This window comes from Cheilinus undulatus, linkage group 3, assembly GCF_018320785.1.
Source record: "Cheilinus undulatus linkage group 3, ASM1832078v1, whole genome shotgun sequence".
NCBI classification, from domain to species: domain Eukaryota; kingdom Metazoa; phylum Chordata; class Actinopteri; order Labriformes; family Labridae; genus Cheilinus; species Cheilinus undulatus.
Genome location: NC_054867.1, coordinates 9,191,850 through 9,204,923, shown reverse-complemented (window position 1 = coordinate 9,204,923; position 13,074 = coordinate 9,191,850). Strand labels below are relative to the sequence as shown.

Genomic DNA, 13,074 nt, shown 5'->3' with positions numbered 1-13,074 from the left:
ACTGTGAGCACTAATGTGCAATGCTTTCCTACTGGTCAGGGATGGCAAACCAGTGACATTACCAGTGACACTCCATCCAACTGATTCTCTCAGCCTTGGCTGGAGGCAAGAACTCATCCGCTTAGATGTCACTGTTTCAAACAGCTGTGTTAAAGGAAAAAAATGGTGGCATTTACTGAATGGTCAGAGGCCAACTTCATGGTGACACCATAATAACCCTCCAGAAAAAAATCTGACATTTTTATCATCTGGTTCTGCTGAATGCAATGATGCCATCTAGGGAAAGGTCTACAGACAATCACACAGGATGTGTAGGGAACAAGGTGGCAGTGATTATGTACTTTTTTTAAAAAGACTGTAATGTGGTCATGCTAATTTAAGATAGACCTACTAATGGCTTTATTTTTTGCAGGGTAATTTGGTTTCCTCAAGAATTTTTCATTTACAAACATACTCCCTTCCAACAGCAAAATTCAACCTTGGTACCACATATTAACTTTGTTTAAAGTACTAAATCATGACCTTAATCTACCGTTAAAGATAAGCTACACTACAAAAACTATTTCATTCCTACCTCAAACAAATGAATGACTAAAAGGTGGAACAGCAAAACAAGATGCTCAGTTAAATCCATGTAAGTCTGTAAATGAGACATTATTGTGACGTTGACTCTAATGTCAGCTTTAATACTTTTTAACGCTTTCAGCCATGATCCTTCCACCTCATAACTTTGGTTTGGTGCACAGCCTTTAATTCTGAAAGCCCAAACAAACACAAACACACTCATGCTTGAACCCACAGGAGCAGCAGCAGAGGCAGAAAGAGGCAGAGTCCCAGGTTGCTTGTAATCCCCGTGTACCCCCTGCAGTGAGGTGAGGCCCCTCCTCAGCTCCGACATTCCTGGCTCTCAGTGGCACAAAAGCTCCTGAGCCGCAGCACAAAAGAGGGCCTCTGACCTAACAAATCAGTTGGCTTTTTTGGGGTTTTGTGTTGGTGTGTGTTTGTGTGTGTGTAAATATGCTTTTCTTATTAGTTCCTTTTTACTTGAATGTGGTTTAAAAGCATCTTTATCCCTGCTTATTCAGGAGTAGGAGCGTTTTTGGAGCATACTAAGTCACTGGTGGGTTTATCAAGTTTTTAATGCTTCTCTTGTGAATTATTCTTTCACTGAGATATGCCATGCTTGTGAATGAATTTGATAGATAAAATGGCAAAAAATCTATGAGGGATAGTCATTTTAAACAAAGTCATTATTCAAAATTCACTGGTAGTTCTACAAATAAAATTGGAATAACTGCACTGCCCCTGTCCCTAAACCTGCTTTCTCACTTCCAAGTAAACACAGAGCCTCTTTCTTCTACATCAGCCTTAAAAAACAGTACATGAAGATAGCAGACTGTGATGCAGCATAGAAAAGCACTATTGTGTGAATGTTTTGGTAAAGACAACAACAAAAAAAGAGCAGAATACATGAGCCACATTATTAAAATAGACCTTAGCCATTAAAAACATCGATATCTTAACTGCACTCAAATACGAACCATGACCAAGATGCATATCTTAGTTTGTTAGCTTAATGCTAACACATGATGGGAAAAGCCATTACCTGCTAACAAAAGAGAAGAGAGAGGATCCTCACTTTTTATCCGACAGTTTTAATTATGGCCCAACACAAAACACACCATGTTTTGTACTGAGCTGGACAGCTTTTGTCGTCAACGTACTTTTGAAGGAAACCAGTGCATACTGTTTAGCAGATTAACCTAATCTGACACACCAGATCGACTGTTTCAAATATCCATTGCATGAATGTATATCACATTCATCTAGGAAAGCTCCCATAGAATGCGTATGGGAAGGGCAGGACTTTTACAAAAATTCCCACAAGGTGATTGGAGAAATGCTCAGTCACATTCATGATGTGCCAATCAGAGCAACAAAACAAAATGACATAAGCATGTACGTATCTTGAGCTGTGAGGTTACCACTGCCATAGAATGTTAATGGCTCATCTTCTCTGTGAATAGAATTAATGCCAAGGCCGTTTGGGAGATGTGCAAAAATGTCTTCTCTGCCAAGGCAAGCCTTAGGTGTGACTCTTTGCTCTTATTTTAAAAAGATATGTGGTCCAGTGCTGCTTAAACTGCTAAGTCAAAACTAATCACTCCACTAGCAGCCAATGTATACCACCAAACGAACCCTTTCGTCCCTGTAACTCTCACAGACTCATACCAAAGCAGGTTGGGAAAGGAGCCAAAACATCGTTCCCATCATGAAAAGCTTTTGGTGTTGGTCTTTTGGTGATTTTGGTTTTAACTTCATGCAGAAATGTGGTCAAGTTCTGGTAAAATTGGCACTTTACAAGAGCTACATCCATGCTCATCACCGTTCTGGAGGCAGCCATCTTAACATCTTTGATTACAACTAAACCCTGCACATACTGTAGCTCCCGCTTCGTCCTCCTCAAATGGTGCTAGTTGGTCCAAACAGCATTTGGTTCGGCACAAACATTGTTGATTGGAGCTTTTCAAGATGGATTTGCCTGATGACAGAGATAGAGTCTGGCAAATCCATCTGCTTTGCAAGGTTACTCTTAAATAGCACTAATTGCTTGACTAACTGGCTGTGGTTTCTCCAAAGCCACTTTTTAATCTGAAAATGAACAACTGATCAGGTAATTGTTTTTAAATACAATTGCATTTGTTAAATGCTGTTTGAAGATGAGGCACAACTGATGCTCAAACATAATTTATTTTTAAGGAGTGCCAAAGGGCCCATCAATTCAAGAGATATCACACATTTTCTTAATCCAAAGGCACAGGAGTCAGGAGTTCAGCAAGCTGGATGAGCTTTTGGCTCTTCAAGTCTCAAGTTTCGGTTCCAGATGTGGATTGCGACTGAAAATGCACATTTCTAGATCATGATTTTGCACTGATTCTAGCACGTTACATGGTATGCTCAAAAGTGATCACTTCCTCTCTGTCAAAGCTTTCTGCTCATTATTTGTGCCAGTTCTCTCAGAATTAAAGTTGTCTTCCTATGTAGGCTCTTTGGTGTCACTTGAAGCCAGAAGTGTCATGTGCCATTTGCCCTCGATAATCTAAAAAGGCCAGTTCCCACTAATTACCCTCACAGGAAAATTTATGCAGAAGGGTCATGAAGGAGGTGAGTGAGTAGGTGGATGGGAATGGGATTGGGGAGGGGGAGAGGTGTGCCATTTTTGCATCAAATCCTGCTGGTGGCAGCTCCTAACCCCTGCTAGGCGCCATTGGAAGACTTGGGTGTGAACGCTGGCTTCAAGGCGAGGTTTGTGTGTCTAAGTGTGTCGATGGCTGAGTGGGGGGGTTTCAGTAAGATGGGTGGGTTGGTGTCAGATGGGGGCAGGAGGTCGTACTGTCTCCCAGCTTTCCTTCGAAGGGGGATGGAACGGCAGATGTATATTTCTGTATGTGGGAGTGTTTAGTGTGGTGTTGTGCAGGGCGTGCATGTCGCCTGTGTATAGGTAGGGGTTCATCAGCATGTCGGGAGGTGACAAAACACACTTCAGATAACCCGGTCGCATGGATGGGAGCCCTTCCTTCAGATGGAACTCGTTAGAATGTCACAGATTTGATCCCTGTCTTGTTATGGCATTATGTATTCAGAGCCATATTACGCTTGTTTTGGCTGTTAGCTAGTGCTAGCCCCCTGCTGATCCCCAAGCACCCCTAAAAAAGAGAGCTCCACTCAGTTTGTCTGTTCTGATGATTTCCTTTTGTTACTTCCTGCCAAGTGGAACAAAGCAAGAGGGGCCGTCACTGTTCTTTTGACGAGCCCATCACGCGTCAAAGGGGCTCTAAACTTTCAACATGCAGACGCTACGATTTCTTAATCCAGCCCTGGAGGAATGAAACCATGTGCCCGGGTTTGGAGAGAAACTGTACGTGCTGCCATTATGAAGTAGGCAGAGTTGAGTGGCTCTGATAGTTGTGAGTCAGAGGTGAAAATATCAATACAGAAATGGTGTAAAGAGTACCATTTGGAGGAAGAGGGTTAAAGTCTGGGCAAAAACTAAGTAAGCAGCCTCTGTGTTTGGAGTGTAAATGGGACAGAAGAGGAAATTTGGTGAAAGATATAGAAATACCAGTCCAAAAAAATCAAAACCTGCATATCTTGAGTTAAATTTTTAGTTTTTTTTAAAGTTAAATTAAATGGGACATGAATTCAAACTACTTCCTTAATGCAAGAGAAGAGTGACACAACTTAAAAGGAAGTGAGATAAAATGAAAATCCTTGAAAATACCTAATTGTCACTTGAATGTGTATGGCAGTAAACATTCCCTCAATGAGTTAATGCTCTGAAATGTTAGTTTTTTCCAGTACAGCTTGATCAGTGAGTAAATTAGACAAAAATTCCTAGACCAGTACTCACCAAAGTAAACTGGTGCCCTCCTTACTGGTACTGTAACTAAAGGGGCTTTCACTCTTACCCTGTTTTGATCATTACAAAACAAACACAAAGATAGGGCTGTTTGTTTGTGCTGTCTGTCTTTTTAAAAATCCAGGTGTGGTATGTTTTTAGTAAAGATAAGAACAGATCTCAATCCTATCTAACTGCAGGAAGTGTTATAATTAAACCAGCTACTGTAGTCAATAGAACACACGATAAAGACCAATGGCCTTACTGAAGTGAAAAAAAATTGAATGAGCATGTCACACTTCAGAAGTGTGTGTCTTCTCTTCAGTTGTCTTCATCAGTGAATCAGGTGTCTATCTGGTACTGTGAAATATTAAAATTGTTTTTTAAAATTTCAAAACAACCTGATATGGATGTGTGGCTGGCTGAGTAGCCTAGTATTTTGAATAAGGAAAAATATATATGTATCTTACACTGATCACCTACAGACCTTTGTGCAAACATACAATATATTACCAAAAGTATTCACTCACCTGCCTTGACTTGCATATGAACTTATGTGACATCCCATTTTTAATCCATAGGTTTTAATATGACGTCGGTCCACCCTTTGCAGCTGTAACAGCTTCAACTCTTCTGGGAAGGCTTTCCACAAGGTTTAGGAGTGTGTTTATGGGAATTTTTGACCATTCTTCCAGAAGCGCATTTGTGAGGTCACACACTGATGTTGGACGAGAAGGCCTGGCTCTAATTCATCCCAAAGGTGTTCTATCAGGTTGAGGTCAGGACTCTGTGCAGACCAGTCAAGTTCATCCACACCAAACTCTCTCATCCATGTCTTTATGGACCTTGATTTGTGCACTGGTGCACAGTCATGTTGGAACAGGAAGGGGCCATCCCCAAACTGTTCCCACAAAGTTGGGAGCATGGAATTGTCCAAAATCTCTTGGTCTGCTGAAGCATTCAGAGTTCCTTTCACTGGGACTAAGGGGCCAAGCCCAGCTCCTAATAAACAACCCCACGCCATAATCCCCCCTCCACCAAACTTTTCACTTGGCACAATGCACTCAGACAAGTACCTTTATCCTGGCAACCCAGACTCATCCATCAAAATGCCAGATGGAGGAGCGCAATTCGTCACTCCAGAGAACGCGTCACCACTGCTCTAGAGTCCAGTGGTGGCGTGCTTTACACCACTGCATCCAACACTTTGCATTACACTTGGTGATGTATGGCTTGGGTGCAGCTGCTCGGCCATGGAAACCCATTCCATGAAGCTCTCTATGCACTGTTCTTGAGGTAATATGAAGGCCTCATGAAGTTTGAAGGTTTGTAGCCATTGACTCTGCAGAAAGTTGGTGACCTCTGCGCACAATGCACCTCAGCATCCGCTGACCCCTCTCCATCATTTTACGTGGCCTACCACTTCATGGCTAAGTTGCTGTCGTTCCCAATGGCTTCCACTTTGTTACAATACCACTGACAGTTGACTGTGGAATATTTAGGAGCGAGGAAATTTCACCACTGGACTTGTTGCACAGATGGCATCCTATCACAGTACCATGCTGGAGTTCACTGAGCTCCTGAGAGTGACCCATTCTTCCACAAATGTCGATGTCACACACTCATGAAGCTGTCCCCTTGCAGGCATGGCTTCCTACTGATACTTTAGAGAAGTTAATGGTTTTGGTTTCTACCTGTGTGTTTAAGACAGTTTTATTTTTCTATTTTTGATGTAGGGAAAGTTGTTTAAATGGATGCACTAAGGAGACAAGGTTATACTTTCACAGAATGACATCAGGGAAAGAAAACCAACAAAGAAGAAAAAGTGGATCATTAGTTGTATTTTGTATGTTGATAATGGGAAAAAGTGGGAAAAATAGAATGACACCTATGATAGGAGAAAATGACATACAGAGATGACTATTTCCTACCATAGTGTCTCCAATTTGCAGGCAAATGCCGTTCAAAGGATTTAATACATATGATTCCTTCCCTCACTTAAATAAGTGCAGATTTCTAAAGGGAGCTATGGAAAGAGTTCAGGCAAAGCTTACAGTTCAGTTCAGGGTTGATGCATCTCATAAGTTGTTGTCTCCAGCTCCTTCCAAGGATGAAATAGCTGAGGAAAAGAACAGCTGTGCACCTGATTGTGCATACATTACAAAGCCCTTCTGCATGTAAACATCTCTCTGATTACTTTCCTAAGAAGATATCTCTCCTTTAAGGCAACTTGAGAATAATTCTCTTCAGGAGGATGAAAGTATGAGCCTTTACATCGGATAATCATCCCGTGGATACATCAGAAATGACTGTACTGAAAGAATGAGGGATGTGATTGATTACTAGACTTTTATGAGGACAACAGCGTGATTACATGATGAGTATTTAGTTGAAACACAGTAAGATTACGGCTCACTCCAGACTTTACATGCTCTACTGACTGAGCTAAACCAAATATGTACCATTGTAATATACAGATAAGACATCCTCTCCTTAGATATAAGATATGCCATAGTTTGCTTAGATACAGTTACAGATGTTCTCTTCAGTAAGATCAACACCTACTGATGTATCACTCTGTTTGAAATTACCATAAAAAGTCAACGAGATGATGAAAATGGCAGCCATTACGTTTACATAAGATGTCCCTGTCAGACCTCCAAAATGCCAGTCATGGCAGCGAGAAGACCGGTGACATAACTGTCACGACTCTTTTTGTACAAAATGAAGAGGAGTAAAACGGAAAAACACACAAAATGGCTGCTGCAAAAAAATGGCTGCAGATGGGAGCTGCGTGGCACGGTGTAAAGTCTTAGTTAAAAAAAAAAGGAGAAGTGATGGAGATGGAGGATGATGGGAAGAGGGAGAGCAGCCAGTCAGTGGATCAGTCACTCCAGGCCTGGCCTCTCGACGGGTGGTTGTGCTCGGGGCGAGATCACAGGCCTGCTGCCACGCCGAAGCCTTCACAGGCACACAGCGACAGATAGGAAGTTTCTGGCACCAGGTCGCCTCACTGATTCACCCCAGCTCTGCCTCGGCTCAGGCTTCTTCTCTTTTACCCACTGTTCCAGGGATTGAGATTGACCTACATGTAGACCTGCTTGCTTTCTCTTCATATAGAGGTTACTTTGGTGTGAGCAGCTTCTAGTCCTGGTCTTGTAGTTCCAAATAAATAAAAAATAACTAATTAATGTTGCCATTCAATGAAGATTCATTGTCAGAGAAAGTGCACAGCATTTCTGGATTTCAGATATGAACTCTCAAAACCAATCTCTTACACTGAGAGGTTGTTCTGACATTCAGGGCTCTGATTTGACTGCACGAAGCAGAAAGGTGGTGTACAGCAATTTGTACAGAGTTTAAATTTTGCTATCTTAAGGGTGCCCAATCCAGGAGCAAACCCATGCACAGGGTGCAAAGAGGATAGATTAAGCTGCTGTATTATATAGGTGTGTTCTGGGAGTAACATGTATCCGATCATCTAGAGCATCAGCTTTCACTGAATGCTAATTTTGTCAAATAAAACCATGACTAAAAATGTTCATGGTTTTCCTTTTTTTAACAATACATTATTTCAGCTTTGACTGTAGTTTGCTTTGACATTGTAATTGCAATTTCTCAGATATTGATTTGTTTTTTTTAGACATCATAGACAAAAGCCCTCATATCCTCAACTTCATTATTGAATAAAAATATAACTGTTAAGGATTAACCCTCCCTTAAGTTATGAATCACCCCTAGGCATCAAATCTCATAAACTAACAAACACAGATCCTCTACGACCCCCTTCCTCTTTATTTCTCTTCCCCGTCTTCTCCAGCCCCCCATCCTTTCTGCTGTGACCCTGACTGTTGAAAGTCAGCTTCTATTAGTATCAGCCCTCACTCATCATTATCCATCAATTAGACTGGCAACAGCCAGGGCCCACAGAGAAACATCTGCAGCCTTTCGGCTGTTTGTGCATGGCTTCTGTGCTCCGAGCTCACTGTGCCTCGCAGAGGTCACTGTTTGGAGAAGACAAGTCTAAATAGAGCAGTCGCAGAATTTCAAGGTTGCTGCTTGTAACACCTCCATGAATCGTAGTAACAGGAAGCCGGGCTGGCTGTGGTTCCTACTAACTTTGAGTGCAGAACATAAAACACTAGAAATATGAATGTACAATCAGTGGTGTTTACAACCAATCTCTTCATTTCTGCTGTCAAAATAGCCATTTAAATGTGGGTGTCAATTACACTTCCTGGCTTTCTGGGGAAGACTGTTCCAGAGTTTAGGAGCTGCTACTGCAAACACAGAAAGTAAAACTGAGGAACTGTTAAAAGGCCCTGGTCTGATGATCAGAGTGTGTGACCACTTGAATAAGGACTCAGCAGGTCATTTAGGTATGCACGTGCCAGGCCAAGTAAGGCCTTAAAAGTGATTAATAAAAATTTAAACTGTATTCAGTGTATAGAGAGTGTATGGAGTGATATGGGAGTAAAGACCGGAACTGGACAGTAATCTAGTTGTAGCGTTTTGCATCAATCCTCAGTAAACTTCAATACATCCAAAACTCTGTAGCACGCCTCCTCACCCATGCCCACTCCTGTGATCACATCACCCCCATTCTTCAGAATCTTCACTGGCTCCCTATCCCCTACCAAATTCAGTTTAAAATCCTGCTCCTTACTTTCAAAGCCCCTAAACACACCGGCCCCTCCCTACCTCACTGACCTCCTTCACCGTCACACTCCCACCCGTAGCCTCCGTTCTTCCACTGCCAACCTTCTTTCTCCCCCTTTAAGAACCAAGCGCTGAACCTGGGTGGACAGAGCCTTCCCCATAGCTGCTCCGTCTCTTTGGAACTCACTCCCAACCCATATTTCAAACTGCACTTCAGATCACTTCTCAGAACTCACCTCTTTAGACAAGCTTTTAATTTGTGATTCTGATCTTGTTTTTTTTTTTTGTTTTTTTTTTTGTCTGTCTGTGTTTTCTTTGTTTTCCTTGTTATTTCATCATTCTCTTTATTGTACGGTGTCTTCCAGTTTTTATGAAAAAGCGCTTTAGAAATGAAATTTATTATTTGTTATTTATTGTAGACATGTTAATGAGGACTGAGTTATGCCACAGGGGAGTTAAAGTAGTCTAACCGAGATAAGAGAATGGTATGAATTAAAAGTTCAGTATGTTTAACAGAAAGCATGGGTTGGGTTTTTGCTATGCTAAAGCAGGTTCTGAACTAGTTTGGTGATATGTCAGTCAAAGTTTAAGTATTTGTCATGATGCCAAGATTCTTGGAGGTGGGCTTAATGTTGTTGGGAAGGACACCGAGTCTCAGGAGGGAGTTCTTTACCAACGTAATTGGGGCCGATTATGAGGATTTCCAGTTTTATAAGGGTTGAGATGATGAAAGTTTTGTGAAGGGTGCTGAGCTTGTGGAGATTATTTGGTTTGAAGGAATATACAGCTTGGTGTTGTCAGCATAAAAGTGGTATGAAACATAAACTAACTGAAGATTACCCATTGGTAACATGTACAAAGATAAGGGATTGGGCCAAGTATAGACATTTGTGGAACTCCACATAACAAGAAAACAGAGAAAGATGCATTATTGTCCAAATGAACATCGAAATGTCAGTCAGAGAGGTAGGAAAGAAACTGTGCCAGAGTGTGAATTAAGGTAGTATGATCTATGGTATCAAAAGTGGCTGATACATCCAAAAGAACAAGCATTGAAAGTATGTCATTGTCTGCACACATGAGAATGTCATGGGCACTTAATGTGAAGAAGAAAGTGGCAAAAATGGGTTAAAAGAGGCACAATTAAATCATTTCAACATCAGACCCAATGACAGCTTGACACACTTTCACCTCCAGAATATGGTGACTGTTAGCCAGGATGCTAGCACCAATGCTACTGACCCCACTCTTGCACTGGCACTGTAAATAAATCACAAGGGCCCATTGACTGGGTTTTTACGAGGCCCAGTAGATTCTGTGGGCAAGCCTGGCCACAACAGTGTGATATATATTAGGAGGTAATACAGCTTTAGAAAATGCATACCAGGCTTAGTACAGTCACACTGAGCACTACAATGCTGGGCTTTTTATTAAAAAAGCAGCAATTTCTTTGAATCTCACATGGCTAAATCTAGCAAAATTTAGCATAAGACCATATACCATGAGTAAAACTGTTGAGCATTTTTTAATACACACCATACTATCCTGTCAATAAGATACTTCAGACATAGGTTTTAATTATTAAAGAGAGAATAAAATTCAAAATTTTGCTGTTGATTTTCTGCTTCACTGACTCTTATAAAACTCCAACCACAGACTTTGACTAGTGCTCCTGGCAGAACATGTTGCTGTGTGCTGAGAGCGTCCTAAGCTGTACTTTTTATTAGGTTAACTATCATCTGATGCATCATTGGCTGATCATCTTTGAGACTACAGTCCAGTTTTAAATAGATCCTTACCCTGTGGGAATATCTGATGGGGGACAGAGACTGTTTCCTAATCTTGGGTCCCAGGGAAGACTGCAGCAACAGCAACAGCCCCCTGCTCTAGAGAAGTGCCTGCGCTGCACGATGTGTCAATTCCTCGTGGCTTGATGAGGCCGTGCGACCGACATGACATGAACATCTCAGATTAGAGACGTCTTTCTGCCGAGGATCTGTTTGTCAGCTCTGCCCCTCTGGCCTCATCCTCAGTGATCGACAAGGAAACTCAGCCAGGATTAAACACTGCAGGGATGACATGACATGCTTTGTGTGCCAAATACAACATGAGCAAAGTGGATGTATTACAGATACTCATTTTCATGACAGTGGATTCTTCTTTTAATGTTAATTTTTTTATTTAATTAAAAATCAGATGAATATACTGATTCTGTTCTTGTGCATCTCTTGCAGCAATGGTACACGAGCACCATGAATCTTTTGGGAACATGGCTGACTGACCGTATGGACCTGCAGCTCCACGTTTATCAGCTAAAGATACTCATCAGGATTGTCAAGGTAATATAAAGCGAAATTGTTAATTGTTGCGGAATAAACTTATGAGAACGGAACCAGAGAAAAAATGTTTTATAGTGGTATCAAAGCTTTTTATTAAACTAAATGTTCAGATATGGTCATTTTAATATTCTCAAGAGTTATAGAGAGTTACATGTGAGGGGAATCTTAACTTTTACTGGAACATTTGAACATTTCACTGTAGCTTCACACTTAATTTGACATCTATGATTGTTAAATTCTCCTCTTTCACACACTGAGTGGTGTTGCTGTCAGCTGCACTTGATACCCCCTATTTTAACTTTGCCTTTCTGGTAGATTAGAAGCTGCTAATCATGAGTGAAAAAAAACTCTCACATCCAAGAACACTGTCATTTAAGTAAGATAAGATAAATACCACTTATTTTATTCAGATACATCAGACATTCGATCATCTAAAGCAGGGGTGTCAAAACTTTTTCCACAGAGAGCCATATACAGAAATATATTAGGATGGTGGGGCCACTTTCATATTCCTCTCTAAGAGGATTTTTAAATTTAGTAAGAATAATCCAATGTAAGTTAATACATGTTTAGCAGTTGAGTATGTCTACATTGCTAGTTAATGGCTGGCAGGGCAAATAGACAGTCATTTTCAGGGTTTTGGGCAGCCAATCAGATTTCAGGGGGTCCCATGTAGCCCTCACTACCACTGGCTCTACCCCCAAAAAGTTACTGGTTCTGCTATTTGCTGTGATAATCCTTCAGGACATTATTAATCAAGATATCTTCTTGTTAAAATGTTTGTTTACAGATGTAATTCGGTAGCACTGCCTTGTGCTGAAAACAAGAGGTACAGTACAGTTAAGCACAAGCTTCATGTTTTAATGTGGACCATGTTTCATTTTAGTATCTCTGGAATTTGCTGCGGGCCAATCAAAAATGGGCTGCAGGCCACATTTGGCCCCTGGGCCATAGTTTGGACACTCCCGATCTAAAGAATGGAATATCTTTATTTATATTGGACAATACAGCAGCTGAATACTTTTAATGACTGTGCATGGGCTTTTGCAACAGACTTGTACTGCATAATTTTTGTCCATTCAGTCAACCATCCAACCAAATGTTCACCATGCAAACCATCTATCAAAGCAACCAATCAACCACCCCAATGACTAAACAACTAACCAAAAAAAAAAAAAAAAAAACAGACACCAAAACAACAAATTAGCCCAACAAAACAGCAAACCAGCTGCCCCATCAACTAACCAAATAATCATACCTACAAAATTACCATTTCGCAAAACAAAAACATAGGCTACCATCCTCAGCCAATCATTTAGACACATACAAGCCAACCATCCCACAAGCCTTCCCACCAGCCAGCCAACCACCCTACTCAGCAAGCTACGAATCAACCGACCAACTCATCCCATCGACCAACCAAGCAATCAACAGTCACCCCATTGACCAACCAATCAACCAGCCAAGCAACTAACCAGTCATGTACACAAACAACAAAATAACAGGTCACCCCACCAGCAAACTAACCAACTAACCAACCAACCTATCAACCAATTATTCAATCATTTAACCAAGCAACCATCAGTCACCCAATGGACAATGGTTGCTTGGTTAGATGATTGAATAATGGACAAACCAACTATCCAACAAACAACCAAGCAACCAACCAATTATAAC

At 41.2% G+C, this 13,074-nt stretch overlaps 1 protein-coding gene across 3 annotated transcripts in view; it reads left to right on the top strand.

Annotated features, from left to right (window-relative positions):
• Positions 1-13,074, top strand: part of cadpsa (Ca2+-dependent activator protein for secretion a) — a 297,442-nt gene that overhangs the window by 281,199 nt on the left and 3,169 nt on the right. For all 3 annotated transcript variants that reach the window (XM_041783235.1, XM_041783234.1, XM_041783236.1), the window contains one exon: positions 11,293-11,397. In XM_041783235.1, coding sequence (XP_041639169.1) covers positions 11,293-11,397 — 105 coding nt within the window. The remainder of the gene's footprint in view (positions 1-11,292; positions 11,398-13,074) is intronic.